The 20682-nt window shown below is 37.7% G+C and overlaps 1 protein-coding gene across 3 annotated transcripts in view; it reads left to right on the top strand.

Annotated features, from left to right (window-relative positions):
* APP (amyloid beta precursor protein) overlaps positions 1 to 20682 on the top strand; it is a 258874-nt gene that overhangs the window by 91354 nt on the left and 146838 nt on the right. For all 3 annotated transcript variants that reach the window (XM_058522959.1, XM_058522957.1, XM_058522958.1), the window contains exons 4-5: positions 15610 to 15722; positions 17625 to 17818. In XM_058522959.1, the coding sequence (XP_058378942.1) occupies positions 15610 to 15722; positions 17625 to 17818 (307 nt within the window). The remainder of the gene's footprint in view (positions 1 to 15609; positions 15723 to 17624; positions 17819 to 20682) is intronic.

The following is a 20682-nucleotide window of genomic DNA, read 5'->3' as shown; positions in this document are numbered from 1 at the left end:
TATAAGATAGCCAGCTCCCCTATTAACAGAAATTTAAAAGCTAAGGCTTTGAGTTATCCAGACAGTTTGAACATCAACTGAAAATGAAACATCTAGAATTGTCAGTAATGGCATGAGTGGGAAGGATGTCAGACCAAGAGAGAGAACCAACCTTCTGCCTTTTTTGCCTGGGAGAAAGGTAGACACATCTTCCTTGTGGGTGACCTTCAGTAAACCGTGCATGAAATGGGTCACCTTAGCTTACATAATGGAGATCCCGTGGCCTGTTAGCCTGATTGCATTGTTAGAAAGTCTGCCTTTGGCCAGAAAATGGCAAATCACTTACACTTTTCTTAGAAGATTCTGATATCCAGATAGTCTCACCAAAAATCAAAGTCTTTCGTCAGCATTTTTCCAAAACCACAACATTTCTGGGTTAAAACAACTGAGACCCTAAGTATAATTTTCCTTTAATCTACATTGTAGTCCTCTTGATAATTTTAAGTGAAACACAGAAACTGTATTATTTGGAAGGAGAAATACCCTAGAATTGTCCTCTGTAATTGAAAACCGTAATCACACACAGTTTCCTCATCTATAAAAGTGTTAAATCTAAAATGAGACATTTGTCTTCTACAGACACCTTTCACATGCCTTCTATGTGCGACAGGGCCTTACTTGGAAAACCTAGTTAAGATTTAGTTTGCTTTAACGGCTGAGCTTCTGCATGCCTGGAATTCTTGCACTTCAAAATATGTGCTCCCTGGAGAAGACAGCTTCCGTGGAGTTTTCATGTGCCTTTGGATTGTTGACCCAGAAGACGTATGGGTAATGGAATGGGCTTTGGCACCGCTCCACTGCTTTCTGTTTGAGGAGGGCCAGGAAAGGAGGGCGGGGCTGACTGTGTTCAGACGGGAAGAACTAGTCTGAAGATGTTTGAAGCCTGAATGCACCTTCATTTGATGCCTTTGCTTTATTGCTTAAGAGAATTTTAAACTGCAGCATCCGTAAATGTGCTGCAGCTGGTAGTGACGCATATTTACATGATTTTCCACCTAACAAAGGCATTCACTCCGCCTGGTGTGTAAAATTTTAATGGCACGTGTGCTCTGTTGGAAAGGGACAGACATTTTCATTATAAAATTCAGTCAAGCAGAAAAGTAGCAAAGTGAGCAGAAATTTTCGTTTACATCCGTGATTGAAGTTGCAGTGATAAAAGAAAATAACTAGGTTCAGGAATAGCCTTGTTCTCATTCTGTTATATGACACTGGGGATTTTGTCCATATGGAAATAGTTTTTAATACTTATGTTATTGAGTAAGCTCTGATCAATAGTCCCAAATTGTGTATATCCTTGAACTGACCTGAGATTTTCCAAGAGTTTTTTGGGTTATCTTTAAACAGATTCCAGGATCCTCTTATCAAGTCCATTATTTATTTGTAATAATGTGGGCTTTATGTTCCATTACCACAGAGATTCACAGTGGTTTCTTAGCTTTTACTTGTGAGTATCAGCAAGTGTAGACAGATAACTCAATTGGGCCAGACCTAGAAACTGTCATAAGACACTGTATTAGAGAAGTGGGATCAGAATTTTCCAGGGGGAATTTTCTACTAAATAGTTGTGATATACCTTTTGGAAGCCTTAATGTAGCAATTTCCTGCCCCAAACCCTCTTCCTTAGAAGTCCAGAAATTCAATTATTTCCATTCTCTCAGGAGTGATAAGTCCTGGCAAAGTGATTTACGATAATGAAACTAAGCCTTGTTTATAAACCTGAGTGGCAATTTCTAAGTCCACAGTGGAATGGTAACAGAGGGAGAGATTCTAATTTAGCTAGAATCCATCTCCATTGAAAGGATCACATGATTTTTGAAACACAACTCAAAGTGGAACTGGGTAATTTCTAAGAGTTATTTTTATTGAAGAGCTTGATGAATCGTGTATACTTATTATATTTTTTATTCTATTAGATCTTGTGTCCTTCTTCCCTAGATAGTGTTGCAGGTACAATGACAGACCTCTAATCCTTTTTTCTGTTTTAACAAAGCCTTGGGAACTTAGAGCAATGTTCTCATAGTAAAAGGTTGTGCTCATTCCAAATACCATATCCTGGTTATTTCTTGGCTAGCTCTTTTGTTAAATGCTGCGATATCCTTTTTCATTTTCTCTTTATCTACTTCCTTTTCCCCTAAGTAGTTTTGCATCTTTACGGATATAAATTCTTTTTTCCTGAGAAGTTTTGAGTTGGAAAACGCCTGAAATATAGAGCAACATTTATTTCCCTGATTGTTAGGAGACAACGGAGTTGTCTCCTAAAGCTGGACATTCAAGTCTAGGCTGTACACAAGAGAATCTAGAAGGGACATTTAATGAACTCTAAAGAGGAGAGGTAGGCCAGAATAACTGAGTCTGGGCACCATGAGCGTATTGATGGTAGTTGGTTATAAGCACAAGTGATGAATGTGTGTGCTGAGGGTCCTAGGCCAGACTGGTGGGGAAATGGAATGAAGGCAGTGAAACCTCCTCTGCTAATCTTAGCAAGTGATGAAGAGTCCAGGGACCTAAGGTCATGATGAGTAGTTGTAGATAACAAGGAGAGGAGAGAACTAGAAGGATAAGTTTCTGAATTTCGGAACATTTCTACATGTGACATGATCTGAGGTCCATCTTCAGGAATTTAGACAGTTTGACTGGAGTAGAGGTACAGCCCACGGGGATAAGGACATTATTGAGAAAATAGAAGCATAGCGTAGTGGGGAAGAGGACCTGGGTTTTACAGCCAAATAGAATTTGTTCAGCAGGCGCCACCATTTTTGGCTCTCCCAAAATGTTGTATGTCAGTTCTGTTCCCTTCTCTTGCTTCCACATAAGATAGATGTCAACCAAATGAGGGATTGCGTATTGTTCCTTGGGTACAGCTGCAGGATTTGATGGTCAGTTGGTACTTAATTCTAGTATGCTTGCTAAAAGCAATACCCTCTAAGAGGGTGTCCAGCAAGGGACCAGAAATGTCAACCAGAAGGTCAACATTGAAAGACTAGAGGAGGTTGTTGAATCCCTAGGCATGGATGATATATCTGAGTGAGAAAGTAAGAGCAGAGGGTAGACGACAGTCTTACTTTATAATCAGAATTATTGCAAGATGGATCAGTGAGAGGCAAAGAATGATTGGCTTAAGGTAGAGAATGCGAGAACAAGTGCTGTCTCAGTTGGTGGAAAGCTGGAGAAGAAGACTGAATTTAAGGAAGAAACTGATGTGGTAGAGAAGCGTACGGTGAACGAGAGGGCTGAGAAGAGACATTTGTTGCTATTGACCTTGAAAGAAGATTTGCAGAAGATTGTGGGAACAAGGCCAAATGGGAATGGGTTGGAAAGAATAGTCAGAGGCGTCAAAGTGACAGTCCACAAGTTTATCTGTGAAAATGGTTCTTCCTGTCTTGATTATAGCCTACCTCACACATGGTTTCTGAGTATGGTATGTGGGAAAAACATACTGTGTGTTTTTACCTCTCTGTATAATTTAAGGTTTTGGTAATAACTGGTGGTTCTCTTGCCTCACGGTACATCAGCCTGATTAGTATTTTATTAGCAATTATGTGGCTTTTTAAAAGCCCCATATATAACCCTCATTAATTGCATCTTTAAAATCTATCAGACTATGAATTTTTTAATAAGTCAGAGAGAAAGTGTTGGGGGAAAGGAGCCAGTGAGGATGCTTGTATTTTCAAGAGACAAAATAGAGAATTTAGGAGGATATCCCTACAATGTCTGCTTTTCAGCTCCTCTCTCAGAATATTGAAGACTGAACTAGGCTAAAGATAAGTAGGTTTAGGTCTAAAGGAAACCTTACTTAAATTGTGCATCTGAATTAATTTTGCATGCTCATAAATACAAGTTATGAGAACCGCAAAAAGAGATATGGGGAAGAAAGGCAGTTTGCTGGTGAATAGGGTTAATGGTAGTAACAAATTGAATGCTAGTGATGATATGCCTTGCAATGATTAAAATGTATGGTATTCTGATAGCATATAGAACTGTGTATACAGTCTTCACAGTGTATTCAGATTTGAGATTTATTTCTCTCTTTAGGCCTGTATCTTTGGATTCAGATTTTCCCCCATAACCTCAACCTGTCCACATTCAACTCATCACTCCTTAAAAGATATTCCAGATCTCTAAAATTCAACACTAATAGGATGCCCAGTGGTGGCCAGCAGCCACCTGTAGCTCTTGAGCACTTGTAGCCTGCTGGTCCAAAGTGATGTGTGCGGTAAATGTAAAATATACACCAGGTATCAAAGAGTTAGTCTAGGGGAAGAAAAAAGAATGTAGACTGTCTTAGTAATAATTTTTTATGTTGATTGCATGTTGAAATGATTAGGTTTAGGATATACTGGGTTAAAGTATATTACTAAAGTTAATTTTACCCATTTCTTTTTACTTTTTTAATGTGGCTACTAGAAATTGAAAACCACATCTGTGGCTTGCATTATGTTTCCATTGGATAGTGCTACTCTAAGCTCTTTTGGTGCAAGACTATGTCTCAGTTCTTTAGTATCCTTCATGGAATAGGGAACTGGGTGATATTCAGAATTAATCAGTGGTAGGAGAGATGATCTCTTAAAATTCAACCACACTGTGTTAGGTTTTAATTTTTATTCTTGCCTCGTATCCTGTTTGAACCTCTCTGGCCAGGAGACGTTGTTAGCCTCAACTTTTCATACATGGAAATCACTATGTCCTCCTGAGCCATCGTGTTGTTTTCCTCCCTTCTGGCCTCAAATCTAGAACTCTTTCTACCGTATTAAAGAAACAAAAGACAAAACAGGAGCAATTTGGCTCTAGGGATGTGTGAAAAGTCGCTTAGTCCTTAAGATGGTGCCAAAGTGACAAATCTATGGGATAGGGCACAGGCTTATGGAAGGAAGGCAAGGAAGATTTGATTATATTTTTTTGTTTTTGGGGGTTTTTTTATTTTTTATTTTTTATTTTTTGGTGAAGATTATATTTTTTTAAAAGGACAAACCAAGCCGATCACAAAAAGACAAACTATATGATTCCACCCTTACGAGGTACCTAGAGTAGTCGAATACATAAAGGCAGAAAGTAGAATGGCCGTTGCCAGGGGCCTGCCAGGGGCCGGGGGAAAGGGAAATGGAATTTGTTGTTTAATGGGTATAGAGTTTCACTTTTGCAAGATGAAAAGAGTTCTGGAGATTGGTTGCACAACAGTGTGTATGAACTTAACACTACTAAACCGTACACTTTAAAATGGTGAAGATGGTAAATTTTATGTGTATTTTAACACAATTAAAAGAAAAAGAAAAGCCATTCTAAAAAGTGTTTTATAATGCAATAACCTGTAACAAAAAAAACAAACACCTCAATAAGATTAGTTATAATGGATTATCTTAAGTGGACCCTTGCTACCTGAGAGCTGAATCAAATCACTTGGGAACTTGTTAGAAAGGCAGAATCGGTCCCACCCTAGACTTGTCCAATCAGAAACTGCATTTTAACAAGATCCCCAGGCAATTCGGATGCACGTTAAAGCTTGAGAAACTCTGCTCCAAACATCATTTCTCAAAGTGTGGTCCATCAAGCACCTGAATCAGCATCCCTCCGGGGAGGTCTGTTTTCAGGCCTCGCCCAGCACGCACAGATCAGGTCCAGGTGCTGGGGCTAGAGGGAGGACCAGTCTATGTTCTGATCAAGGACAGGTGTTTCTGAAGCATATCAGAGTTTGAGAACCCCCTGATCTGGAAAGATTTAACAGCCATTCTTTTCGTAATTCCATCTTTTAACTGGTGTTGGAATTATTACAAATAGGAGTAACAAAAGAAGGCCCATTTTGATAAAATCAAGAATATGAGTACTCACGCAATAAAAAAGAGGCAACAGAAAAAGCACGTGTAACAACTAATCTTGGGTTGGTTAGTGAGGAAGTGGTGATTCAGAATTGGTGGAATATTGTAACACTTTCCTGGGGTGGTGAGCATTACAAGAGAGCCAGGCCTGGTGCTGTTATTAGCTCTGCAGAAACTCTATCAAGCCTGAGATTCCTCATTTGTGAAGGGGAATCGGTTCTATGATCAGTTGTTTGCATTTCTAAGACCAGGTTAAACTTGGAAAGCAAAGAATCTCCTTTGTTATTGATATGTGGAGTTATTATGAAATTCTTGAGGTTTTTAGAAGTTTAAATGCCACACATCACACAAATTGTTGAGTAAGAGATTTGCTAAGAAAATCTAAAACCAAGCTATCTAGTTACTATAATACCATAGAAGAGAAGTGCGAGTTAGTAACATCTTTTTAACTATAGTTCTTTTCAGCTACAATAATTTCATGGATATTTTTTTTTGAAGGCCAGAATGTCACTGTGGGTGGAAATAGCCATGCCCTTATTATATGAAATTTTATATGGAGGCTTCAAAAAAATTTTAAAGTAATTTTGATATATTATTAATTATTTGTATTTATATTAGTTATATTTAATTATATATTGGATTTTATACTATAGTAATAAATATGATATAATATAGTAATATAATAATATAATATATAATAATTAATATAATATATTAATTTTATTAATTAATATTTTATGAAGTGTATACTAATTAATTATACACTGTTAATAATAAAGTCCATACTTTGTTCAGATTTCCTTAGTTTTTTTTTGTAATTTTTTGTTTATTGCAGTAACATTGGTTTACAACATTGTAAAAATTTAAGGTGTACATCACTACACCTCCACTTCTGCACAGATTACATCATGTTCACCACCAAAACACCAACTACAACCCATCACCACACACATGTACCGAACCATCCCCTTCACCCCCCTCCCTCCCTCCCAGCAACCACCAATCCAATCTCTGTCCCTATGTGTTTGTTTATTGTTGTTATTATCTACTACTTAATGAAGGAAATCATACAGTATTTGACCTTCTCCCTCTCACTTATTTCACTTTGCATTATACCCTCAATGTCCATCCACGTTGTCACAAATGGCTGGATTTCATCGTTTTCTTATGGCTGAGTAGTATTCCATTGTGTATATATACCACATCTTCTTTATCCATTCGTCCCTTGATGGGCACTTAGGTTGCTTCCAAGTCTTGGCTATTGTGAATAACGCTGCAATGAACACAGGGGTACATGTACCTTTACAAATTGGTGTTTTCAAGTCCTTTGGATAAATACCCAGCAGTGGAATAGCTGGATCATATGGTAGTTCTATCCTTGATTTTTTGAGGAATCTCCATACAGCTTTCCATATTGGCTGCACCAGTTTGCACTCCCACTAGCAGTGTATGAGAGTTCCCTTCTCTCCACATCCTCTCCAACACATGTTGTTTCCTGTCTTGTTAATTATAGCCATTCTGACAGGCGTGAGGTGATATCTCATTGTAGTTTTGATTTGCATTTCCCTGATAGTGATTTTGAACATCTTTTCATGTGCATGTTGGCCATCTGTATATCTTCTTTGGAGAAATGTCTGTTCAGGTCTTTTGCCCATTTCTTAATTGGGTGGTTAGTTTTTTTGTTGTTGAGATGCATGAGTTCTTTATATATTTTGGAGATTAAGCCCTTATCAGATGTATGGTTTGCAAATATCTTCTCCCAATTGTTAGGTTGTCTTTTCGTTTTGTTGATGGTTTCCTTTGCTGTGCAGAAGCTTTTTAGTTTGATGTAGTCCCATTTGTTTATTTTCTCTATTGTTTCTCTTGCCCCGTCAGACATGGTGTTTGAAAAGATGTTGCTAAGACCGATGTCAAAGAGTGTACTGCCTACGTTTTCTTCTAGAAGTTTCACAGTTTCAGGTCTTACACTCAAGTCTTTAATCCATTTGGAGTTAATTTTTGTGTATGGTGTAAGGTAAGGGTCTACTTTCATTTTTTTACATGTGGCTATCCAGTTTTCCCAAAACCATTTGTTGAAGAGACTTTCTTTTCCCCATTGTATGTTCTTGGCTCCTTTGTCAAAGATTAGCTGTCCATAGATGTGTGGGTTTATTTCTGGGCTTTCGATTCTGTTCCATTGATCTGTATGTCTGTTTTTGTGCCAGTACCATGCTGTTTTGGTTACTATAGCTTTGTAGTATATTTTGAAATCAGGGAGTGTGATACCTCCAGCTTTGTTCTTTTTTCTCAGGATTCCTTTAGCGATTCGGGGTCTTTTGTTGTTCCATATAAATTTTAGGATTCTTTGTTCTATTTCTGTGAAAAATGTTGTTGGAACTTTGATAGGGATTGCATTGAATCTGTAGATGGCTTTAGGAAGTATGGACATCTTAACTATGTTAATTCTTCCAATCCAAGAGCACGGAATATCTTTCCATTTCTTTGTGTCTTCTTCAATTTCTTTCAGAAATGTTTTATAGTTTTCGGTGTACAGATCTTTCACCTCTTTGGTTAAGTTTATTCCTAGATATTTTATTCTTTTTGTTGCAATTGTAAATGGGATGGTATTCTTAATTTCTCTTTCTGCTACTTCGTCGTTAGTGTACAGAAACGCAACTTATTTTTCTATGTTGATTTTGTATCCTGCAACTTTACCATATTCGTTTATTACTTCTAAAAGTTTTCTGGTGGATTCTTTAGGGTTTTCTATATATAAAATCATGTCATCTGCAAATAGTGACAGTTTCACTTCTTCCTTTCCAATTTGGATCCCTTTTACTTCTTTCTCTTGCCTGATTGCTCTGGCTAGGACTTCCAGTACTATGTTAAATAGGAGTGGTGACAGTGGGCATCCTTGTCTGGTTCCTGTTCTTAGAGGGATAGCTTTCAGTTTTTCACCATTGAGGATGATATTAGCTGTGGGTTTGTCATATATGGTCTTTATTATGTTGAGGTACTTTCCTTCTATACCCATTTTATTCAGAGTTTTTATCATAAATGGATGCTGTATCTTGTCAAATGCTTTCTCTGCATCTATTGGGATGATCATGTGATTTTTATTCTTCATTTTATTAATGTGGTGTATCACGTTGATTGATTTGCGAATGTTAAACCATCCCTGCATCCCTGGAATAAATCCCACTTGATCATGGTGTATAATCTTTTTAACGTATTGTTGTATGCGATTTGCTAGTATTTTGTTGAGGATTTTTGCATCGATGTTCATCAGTGATATTGGCCTGTAATTTTCTTTTTTTCTGTTGTCCTTGTCTGGTTTTGGTATCAGGGTAATGTCAGCTTCGTAGAATGAGTTAGGGAGCTTCCCCCCCTCCTCAATTTTTTGGAAGAGTTTGAGAAGGATAGGTATTAAGTCTTCTTTGAATGTTTGATAGAATTCACCAGGAAAGCCGTCTGGTCCTGGACTTTTATTTTTGGGGAGGTTTTTGATTACTGTTTCGATCTCCTTACTGGTGATTGGTCTATTCAAATTCTCTACTTCTTCTTGATCCAGTTTTGGAAGGTTGTATGATTCTAAGAATTTATCCATTTCTTCCAGATTGTCGAATTGGTTGACATATAGCTTTTCATAGTATTTTCTTATAATCTTTTGTATTTCTGAGGTGTCTGTTGTAACCTCTCCTCTTTCATTTGTGATTTTACTTATTTGTGCCTTCTCTCTTTTTTTCTTGGTGAGTCCAGCTAAAGGTTTGTCAATTTTGTTGATTTTTTCAAAGAACCAGCTCTTGGTTTTATTAATTTTTTCTACTGTTTTTTTGGTCTCTATTTTATTTATTTCTGCTCTGATTTTTATTATTTCCCTTCTTCTACTGATTTTGGGCTTTGTTTGTTCTTCTTTTTCCAGTTCCTTTAGGTGCATTGTTAGATTGTTTATTTGAGATTTTTCTTGTTTGTTGAGATAGGCCTGTATCGCTATAAACTTCCCTCTTAGAACCGCTTTTGCTGTATCCCATAAATTCTGGCATGTCGTATTTTGATTTTCATTTGTCTCCAGGTATTTTTTGATTTCTTCTTTGATTTCTTCATTAACCCAGTCGTTGTTCAGTAGCATTTTGTTTAATCTCCACGTATTTGTGGTTTTTCTGATTTTCTTCTTATAGTTGATTTCTAGTTTCATACTGTTGTGGTCAGAAAAGATGTTTGGTATTATTTCAATCTTCTTAAATTTATGGGGACTTGTTTTGTGGCCTAATATGTGATCAATCCTGGAGAATGTTCCATGTGTGTTTGAAAAGAACATGTATTCTTCGGTTTTTGGATGGAATGCTCTGTATATATCTACTAGGTCCATCTGTTCTAGTGTGTCATTTAAGGCCAATGTTTTCTTATTGATCTTCTGTTTGGATGATCTATCCGTTGGTGTAAGTGGAGTGTTAAAGTCCCCTACTATTATCGTGTTACTGTTTATTTCTCTTTTTATGTATTTTACCTAATGTTCTTTCTCTGTTCCAGGATCCCATATCTAGGAAACCACATTACATTTAGTTGTCAAGTCTCCTTAGCCACCTCTTGGCTGTGACAGTTTCTCATACTTTCCTTGTTTAATGACCCTGGCAGTCTTGAGGAATACTGGTCAGGTATTGTGTAGGATGCCGGTCTGTTGGAATTTTCTCATGCTTAGACTCGGGTTATAGGTTTTTGGAAGGAAGACCACCGCGTCCAAGTGGCCTTTTCATCATATGGAGGGCACATACTATCTGTGCGATGTCACTGTTGATGTTGACCACGACCACCTGGCTGGGGTAGTGTTTGTCAGATTTCTCCAGTGGAAAGTGGCTCTTTTCTCCCCCATTGTGTACTGTACTCTTTGGAAGGAAGTCACTATGCATAGCCTACAATTAAGGAGTGGAGAATTATGCCTCACCTCCTTGAGGGCATGGTATCTATGTGGATTATTTGGAATTCTTCTGCACCGAGTTCTGTCTTTCCAGCCATTTATTTATTTATTCAGTCATTTGGACTCGTGGATATTTATTGTTGAATTGACTGCATTACAGATTATAACATTAAAGCCTTTCATAGTCTAAAAGGGAATCTACTTTTATAAAAGCCAAAGAGAATTGGCCAAAAACCCCATTTCGACCAGAGTTTAAATGACAGTGAGTTGTTACCACTCTTGGATGGAGAGCCCGGAGACCCAGATTTTCAGGCCAGTTCTACTGCCAGTTGGCTCTGTGGGCAAGCCACTTGACCCGGGCTCTTTTCTTCCCATCTGAAAAATGAAGTAATTTGAGCTAGACAATCCTCTCAAAGACCACCAAAGAGCCAGTGGAATGAGGCCTGCAGAGTCCCAATTCAATTCAGCATCATTGTTCACCTTGCCAAGATTTTTTAGCCAAGAAGCCAAACCCAGATCTTGTGTGTTAGCTTTGAGAATTCCCTTTCAGTTGGAGCGTGTGTGCGTGTGCACGCGTGTGTGTGTAATATAAATTGTGAATTTTTAAAACAATAAACCGGGTTTTATGGTTATCAATAAATATGCACAGTGTATATCGATGAATTTATCCACTAGGATTAAATGGTGCCAAACTTCCTAAACTTGGGCATAAACAGGAACACGATTTCTCATTATGATACTTAATTTTTGTTCTCTTTCACTTGAATTCTGTTAAGAATTTTTTTACCTAAAGGATCAAACCAAATAAACAGAAAGTTTTTTTTTTTTTTTGTGAGGAAGATCAGCCCTGAGCTAACGTACATGCTAATCCTCCTCTTTTTGCTGAGGAAGACCGGCTCTGAGCTAACATCTATTGCCAATCCTCCTCCTTTTTTTTTCCCCAAAGCCCCAGTAGATAGTTGTATGTCGTAGTTGCACATCCTTCTAGTTGCTGTATGTGGGATGCGGCCTCAGCATGGCTGGGGAAGCGGTGCGTCGGTGCGTGCCCGGGATCCGAACCCGGGCCAGCAGCAGCGGAGTGCACGCACTTAACCACTAAGCACTTAACCGCTAAGCCATGGGGCTGGCCCAGAAAGTTTGTTTTAAAAGTAAAAGTACACACGGTTCTATATGGAAACTGAGTACATACTACCAGATTTTTTTTTAATTAAAAAACTTTTTTAGAGCAATGTTAGGTTCACAGCAAAATTGAGTGGAAAGTACAGAGAGTTCCCATATATCCCTTGTCATATCATAGATTTTTTTAAAATAATTCTTTTAGAATTAAAAAGAGAGAAAATATAAACCGTGTTAAGCTAAACCAATTTGTGAGAAAAGGTTCATTATATTTTTACCACTCCTGTTTAATTCTTTATTAAAATTTTTTAACAGATTTTTGTGGTTTAATTGCTTAAAATTTCTGATGTGTAACATCCTAGTATGTTTCATCAATTTTGAAAGTAATATAAGCAGGGCTGTAAAACCACAGAGTCATTGCTAAATTTTATTTTAATGTTAGAGTACAATGAGTTTTCTATTTTGCCATTAGTCTTGAGGGCTTAATAAATAACCAGTATTAATCCTTTAAAAAAGCAATCCCATTTGGGGGGCATATATTTCTTGGCTCTATACAACACTAGAAACCTAAGAGCATCTTTACAATACTAAATGAAACGTCATTTTGCAAATTGAAAAAAATTCAAATATCCTTTTATAATTAATGCAATATGTGTCCTTTTGTTGAACACTGGGTTTTACAGAGGTAAATGTCTTTCAGTGACTTTGGCTTTGCATTAAAATCTAGTCCTCAGCAGATTGGCCTGAGGGCAAGTAAAATAAGGCACACTGTGGTCTGGCAGCTATTACCCAATTTATGCCACAGGAACTCTTTAGGCGGAGGTCTAGAGTATCCCATATCTGCTCCTGATTATCTTGTGAACTGATTTAAGAGCCTTAGGCCAGGCATTTAATCTTTCCAGTAATTACTTGTAAAATAGAAAAACATGACTTCGTATTTCGGACATTTGTAAATATGGCAATATGGCTTGACTAATCAGAGCTAATAAATGAGGCAGGCATCCTCAGGCCCTTTGGTTACTTCTAGCCTCTTGTGGCCTTGAAAATTGGGGTGCCTCAGGTATCAGTTGTTCTTGCTGACAGCTGCGATTGATTGCCTGTCCTGAGAACCCGTGAAAAGTCTACCTGGGGAAGGTGTATTGGTTTTGGATGAGATTATTTTTATTTTCCATTCTCCTACTCATCTGAGTTTTCGTTTGTTTTTTGTTTTGTTTTAGAGTATTCTATATAAAAGAAAAAGAAAGATGTGACATTACTTGCATTATTATGTTATTTCTTTCCTGACAATTTATATCTTCATGTTTGTCTCTGGGGCTAGGTTATAATCTCCTGAGGGTAGGTGGCCTTAGACGCAGTTCTGGGCAGGCATTTCTCACCTGGGAAGTGAGGTTTATATTATAAGGGATCCGTCACACAGCTCTTGTGGGGCTGAGATGCAGTGATGCACACGGAGCACCAGCCGCTGCCATGGAGTAGGTGCCCGGGACTCACGAGTTCCTTCCCCACCAAGTACCACCCGCAGCCCTTGGGGGCACTGAGTCTCATAATTCATGCATTCTCTGTAACTTAAAATACAATGTTGTGGGCACCATCAGTTGTCTTAAAGATTTAAGGAATGACAAAATGAGAGGCTCTTTATCCTCTATGAGTTGCTTAGGTTTTTATCTAAATATTATTTATTCAAATAGGTACTTTAAAATATCATGAGACATCTTAATGTTGGAGCTAGAAACAGACTAAAGTTTAAACACCTTTATAGAAAGACAGTTTTAAGAAACCCTTTTGTATAAAGAGAATGAAAAGTTTTTTTTCTTACCTAAGAGCCTATGTTACTCTTTATGTTGCATTACCGAAAATTTCATGTAACGTACCATAAAAGAAAAAAATAAATTCTTGACTTTACTGGTGTGTGGACAACTTGTATTCCTTGCTTACTTGGAGTCGTTGATTTGAATCTGTTCTTGCATCCCTGCCTGAAGGATTGCAGTGCCCTCCTCAGTGGTCTCCCTGCTTTCATGGTCTCACTACACTAGTCTATCCTTCACTTGATTATAAAGTATATCTGAGGGCCAGCCCGGTGGCTTATCGGTTAAGTGCGCGCGCTCCGCTACTGGTGGCCTGGGTTGGGATCCCGGGCACGCGCTGACGCACCGCTTGTCCAGCTACGCTGAGGCCGAGTCCCACATACAGCAACTAGAAGGATGTGCAACTGTGACATACAACTATCTACTAGGGCTTTGGGGGAAAAAAAAAGGAGGAGGATTGGCAATAGATGTTAGCTCAGAGCCGGTCTTCCTCAGCAAAAAGAGGAGGATTAGCGTGGATGTTAGCTCAGGGCTGATCTTCCTCACAAAAAAAACACACACACACAAAAAGTATATCTGAAAAACAAACTTGAGCACGTCATTCCTGTTTAACATATCCTTTGGCCTATGTTGTCTCCAAAATGGTATGCAAAACCATAGGCTCTAAATATGCTGGAGTCCAGCATATTTCTCCGTTCTCATTTACTTCTGGACTCTCTTTTCCACTCACCTTGTGTTCCAGCCACAGTGGATTTCTGCCTCTTCTACAAATACGCTTTGCTCTTTGTTTATTCTCTCTTTGCGTAGAAGACTCCTTCATTTTGAAGTGCTTTTTGCCATCCTTCCATCCATCCATCCATCCATCCATCCATCAATCCATGCAGCATGATCATGTTTGCCAGAACTGGGCCAGGGATTGGGAGTAGAATGTTAAACAAGATAAGATACTGTCCTTCCATCTTGGAACTTCCATTCGTTTCCTACATGGCAGACTCCTACTCATCCGTTTAGACTCATCTTTAGTGTTATTTCTGGTTTGAGGTCTTTTCCAGTGCAGCCAAGCAGATTTGTTCACTATGTTGGCCCAGCACTTTCTTCATCTCTACTACAGCATTTAACTTCTTCATTCATCAGGATATTTATTGCCTACTGTGTGCAGAACCTATGCTAAAAGCTGGGGATACTGTAGTGAACAAAACAAATAAAAGATAAGCTCATAGCTTACATATTATATTGTAATTATACTTCTTTCACTCTCATTAGAATGTGAGTTCATGTAGGACTTTACATGATATCTTTTATATCTGGAGTACCAGCAATGCTAGCAGTAATCTGCGTGATACTATACATTTTCATTAAAAATACAGCAAAAGTCTAAGGAGCACTTTTTATAATTTAATTGAATTAAACTCTCTCTGTTATGTATTTTATATATATAATATAAACATGTGTAATGTACATATGCGCATATCTAGATTTCTGTTTGTTTGGGAAGTATAAAAATGCTGAAATTTCTATTAGTTTACAAACAGATTAAAATGTCCAGTGTGGAGGGGTAGACAATGATTTGTATTGATTCTGCTCAGATGATTACCTAGGCAATGTCAATCTGTTTTTTACCCTTGTTGCAATTGAGTGATAATTGATTCTCTAGCTCAGTAGCTTTTTGTATGATTAACCTCGCAGTAAGAGATTCGTATTAATTGAATAAAGATTTCACTTAAAACATGTAGGAAGTATTTTAACCATCAAGGTTGATATAGCAAGGAACTGAGCAGGTTAGTGTAGCAGGACTCAACATTGTAAAAGTACTAGTCTTTCTTGGACTGATGGCTTTGTCATTCAAAAAGCTGTGTAACTTCTCTAAGTCTTTTTAGCCCATCTTTCCTTGATAAGACCACTATGATTCGGGTGGAATGACATGAAGGGTTTTCCTTTCTTGCAGTTGGCGAGTTTGTAAGCGATGCCCTCCTTGTTCCCGACAAGTGCAAATTCTTACACCAGGAGAGGATGGATGTCTGTGAAACACACCTTCACTGGCACACCGTGGCCAAAGAGGTACCAGCCCATATGCTCTTTTTTCTTTTAAAATGAAGTTTTCCTAGGGAATGATGACAGTTTAGAGGGTATTTTGAGGCAAGTGCTGTATTAATAAATTCTCTTTTTTTTTAGTCATTTAAAAAAAAATCCAGGAGTGTTTTTTAAGGAGTCAAAGATAGAGCCTATTTAGTTAGATTCATTGTGTGTCTATGCCGTGTTTTATAAATTAAAAACTATAATCTTACAGTATCTGTAAACCTTAAAATATACCTTTTTTCAAATGATTTTTATTTACCTATTATTTTCTTTTGTCACATACAAAGTTTTAATAATTTAACTTTTTTTCCTTTAATCTATTGGGGGATGCACTGGTAGGACAGGAAGTAGCTTGTCTAGTACCAACATGAAAACTATGGTTAGAATTCCTGTCCAATATTCTGTTCACCAGGCTAGGCTGCCATCTTCATTTTTCCATAGTGGGTGAGTCTCTGCACCAGTCCTAGCCTTTTGCTAACCCCTGCTTTTGACAAAGCTGATAAAAGACATAAGACAATTAGCATAAAATGTTAGTTTTTGATATTAGCACCTTCAGAACTGCTCTGTCTCTTTGATATATTATGAAGCTTTTCTAATAAATGTATATAGCTTTTTTGAGGTGAGATCAGTCTCCTAGAATTAGACTTCTTTATCTAGCTCAGTGGTTCTCAATTAGAGTCAATTTTGCTCCCCTATCCCTTCCTAGGAGCATGTGCCAATGTCTGGAGACAGTTTTGGTTGTCACACTTGGAGGGGCGGTGCTCCTGGCATTTGGTGGCTAGAGGCCAGAGATTCTGCTAAACATCATTCAGGGAACAGGATGGCCCTCTTCCCCTCCCCTCAAGAATTATCTGGTCCAAAATGTCCATACTGTCAAAGTTGAGAAACCCTGATCTAGCTCAGCTTAACCATTGTAGCCTTAAAACTGTTAGGCAGAAAACACCACTTAAGATTTAGCATTATTTTTGCCTTTTTAGAAATAATTCTGATTTACTATAAAACAAAAGTTTCCTTGTATAAAAATATATTTTAGAGGTTTAAGAGCTTATTGAACTTAAGAAAACAAAATAATTTAAAGCCCAGCTACCCATCTGATAACTTCATTTTTCATTTCTTATTGAGTTTTAAAAAAAAAATCCTTCATTACTAAGAAACTAAAACGACTCTAATTCCTAGGAGGTCAAAATACATCTGATATTTTCATTGTTTACCTGTATGTGTTGAATTATTAATCTTTCCTCTGTCACCAGTGGATGCTTTCAGAGCTTTATGTTAATCTAGATTTGTGCAAATTTAGCAAATCCCAGGAAAGCAAAAAGATATTGAAAGAGAAATCTCTAATGACTAGAAGTTCTGGTTCATAGCAGAGGATAATTTCTTCTCTTCCCCAGATTGTTATTCTGGAAGTGAGCCAAGAGTGTTAGCATTTCTAAAATAAGATAGGTCCAAGTGAGAGAAACTTCCAGCTACAGATGGAACTTCCATCTGTAATGGAGGTGGAAGTGAGTTGGGGATATGTACACGGAGCCCTCACTGCTTCCTGATATGCTAATGAAGCCAGAAAGCATTGATTCTCTGATATCTGTTCACACTGCAGGCTTCTACATCTCATTTCCCAATTAGTTTCCACTGCTGTTATTTTTATTAATTTCTATAGTAACAACATATCCTTATTCAATAAGCAATAAAGTTAAAAAATAAAGGTACCGCAGTAGGCTGTGCTAAAGAAACTCTTATAAATCCACTCAAAAAGCAAATGATCTTTTCCATTGTAAAACTGGTTCTTGATAGATTGAGTCTGTGTGTTGATTATTGTATTTGGGATTTTCTTATAATGAAACAACACATCTACTCTGCCACTCTCATTCTTTTCTCCTTTTGTAGACTTGCAGTGAGAAGAGTACCAACTTGCATGACTATGGCATGTTGCTGCCCTGTGGAATTGACAAGTTCCGAGGGGTGGAGTTTGTGTGTTGCCCGCTGGCCGAGGAAAGTGACAATGTGGATTCAGCAGATGCAGAGGAAGATGACTCAGATGTCTGGTGGGGTGGAGCGGATACGGACTATGCAGATGGGAGGTAAGGAGACCTTTGTGTTCAGTCTCTCATAGATGCTGAAACATCTAGCGTATAGTTTTATTTCTTCTATAAGTGTATCTTGCTATTTCTCATTGAAAGGCTCTCTGCCGACTCCCGTCAAAGTGTGCTTTAATGGGAAAAAATCTTACCATGAAGTCCTGTTATGGGTTATGGCCTACTGTTTAACTTGAATATAATTGATCATCCATCACTGAGTTAATTTTAGCTGTTTTATTTTAATCTCAAGAGTTGGGATGAAAATTCCCCAATATTGTAATAAGTCACTGGTAGTTCTACAGGGAATTGAAATCTGAGTGAGTGACATGGCATTCCATTTGGTCTGTAATTTAGAAATATATTTTGAACACTGTTTTGGGATTATTTTGTCAGTTATTAGCTAAATGTGAATTTTTGTTTAGAAAGGTTTGGTTTGGGGGGTTTTTTTGTTTTATTCTTTTTGCCTTTTATCATCTTTTCCTTTGTGAACCAAGTCAGAGGCATTCATAAATGTTTGCTGAAGTTCTTTAACTGTCTTTGTTTTCGTGATTGTTAAAAAATATATTTTCACCTCCTTTTCTTTGGGGTCTCAATCCCATAATTTATCTGATTCTTATTTTTAATTAAAGGCAAACATCTATATTCAAATCATAAAATTATAAAACCAGAATCTTTGGGTTAGAAAGGCCATCTAGTCAGTCATCACTTTCATGCTATATCATTCCTCAAAAGGTGATGATTATTATATCACTTCCCCTTTTCCTTCATATATTTCCTAGTGTTACAGATTTTCAAATAGAACATTAAATATGAATTGCAAGACTTATAGTTATCAGTGTAAAATTTTCTTTTCCTTTTTTGTTTCTTTTTTTGGTGAGGAAGATTAGTCCTGAGCTAACATCTGTTGCCAATCCTCTTCCTTTTGCTGAGGAAGATTGGCCCTGGGCTAACATCAGTGCCCATCTTCCTCGACTTTATATGTGGGATGCCTGCCACAGCATGGCCTGATAAGCAGTGTGCAGGTCCGTGCCCGGGATCTGAACCCTCAAACCCCGGGCCACCAAAGCAGAGCACTCGAACTTAACCACTATGTCACTGGGCCGGCCCCAATATAAAGTTTTCTGACTTATATAGTCAGGCCCAGAATTTTTAATAATATATTTTGTAGAATTAAAAAAATAATTTTACAAAAATACAAATATATTTTACAAATATAGAAGAATCTGTGTGCACTGAGGAACACTAGTTGCCATTTCTTATCAGTTAATAATGCTAGGCTTCTCTTTAGCAGCCATTGCTTAATTTTATCAGGACCCTCTTTTTGTTGGTTAAATTCTTTCATGTTCCCCCTTTACCAGGTTTAGAAAAATCAGGTTCAGTGTAGCAGGGCATAAAGCTAAACAAACAAATAAACTGTAAAGAATGAGAAGAAGAAATAAGCAAAAAGTCAACTGTATGCTTACACATATTTCTCTAAGTTTGTGAAAGTTGAAAATTAAATGGTTTGAACCCTCCTTCTCTCAGGGCAGGAACATCAGTGAGAGCAGAATGAACCAGTTGGAATGATTCTGAGTTTTTTTTTCCCAGGGAATTAATTAGTTGTGTTCTGTGCTATGGCTGGTCCCCCACTCCTGTGTTCCATGTGCTAGATGTAGAAATGTCCACTGGTTTGGTTTGATTTCCACTTTGTCTGAAAGTTGGAATTGCCTAGTTCTTGTTGTTTTTTATAGCTTCTTCATGTCTTCCTCAGTCATATCTAGATTTGAAAGTTACAGAGTGACTTCCTGAAAATATTTTTGTCACCAGGGCTCCTACTACATGATGGCAGTGCAACCAGTATTAAAAAGGGAAATTTGAAGTTGGTTGAGCATTTTCTTTGTTCAGAATCTCTTGGGTACTTTATTTGATCATTTCCCGTTACTGAATGGACTATGTACTGAGTAAACAACCCAAATGATGGCAAGTAAACCAAGACAGCCCTGTGGCTGGGTTTAAAATTATAGGAAACTGGCTGTGTACTTGTAACCCTGTATCAAGGTTGGTGACGCGCCATTCCAGATCATTCATATATGAGGGACTTTTGTAGCTAAAAATGGATATTTTTGCTTTATCATGAGAGGGAGAGGCATTTGCCAGGCTCTCTTTCCCATTTAACACATTTTTTATGTCTTATAAAACCTCTTTTATATTGGGAATAGATTTCAGTGTGTCTTGATCTTTTCCTCCTACACCCCTGCCAACTTACTGACTTAATTGAAAGCATTACTAACATCATATCTTATGAAATCCTCTCAGTGGTCCTTTCTCTTCCTACACCCCTTCTCACCAGCCCTGGATATAGATCCACAGGCTTTCTTTTCTGGCCGTGAGTCCCTCATTTATTTATTACTGTCATCCAGTAGCTGTACCTTATTTGATATTTATCTCTCTGGTTGTATCACCACTATTTGTTCTCTTTGTTACAATCACCAAGCTGTAGGACGCTAGTATACCATTCTTCAACGCTGTTTTTTTTGTATTATCTACTACTAGGGCAACTATACCATTTGTTATCCAAACATGGTTTGACACTAGGACCACAGTCATAAATGAAATGACCCAAACAAATGAGGTCATATGGTCACACGACCTATTTCTGTCTTCAGTTGTATCATTATCCAAGTTGACATGCAATTGAAATGCTAGCCAGCTCCTTCTGGTCACCTTCATTTATGATCCGTTTCTGCTCTCTGAAACTCGGTCATCCCTTGGACTCTGTCATCAGTTAGAAATACTGCACCCATAGGGTTTCCAGCTTTGACATTCCTCTCTGATCAGGTCCTTCTGAATTTCACCCTTCCCTCATAATCACCTCTCCAATTGAGGCT

This window comes from Diceros bicornis, chromosome 27 (assembly GCF_020826845.1).
Source record: "Diceros bicornis minor isolate mBicDic1 chromosome 27, mDicBic1.mat.cur, whole genome shotgun sequence".
Taxonomy (NCBI): Eukaryota; Metazoa; Chordata; class Mammalia; order Perissodactyla; family Rhinocerotidae; genus Diceros; species Diceros bicornis.
Note: the sequence above shows the minus strand (reverse complement) of the source record. Positions and strands in the feature narration are given on the sequence as shown.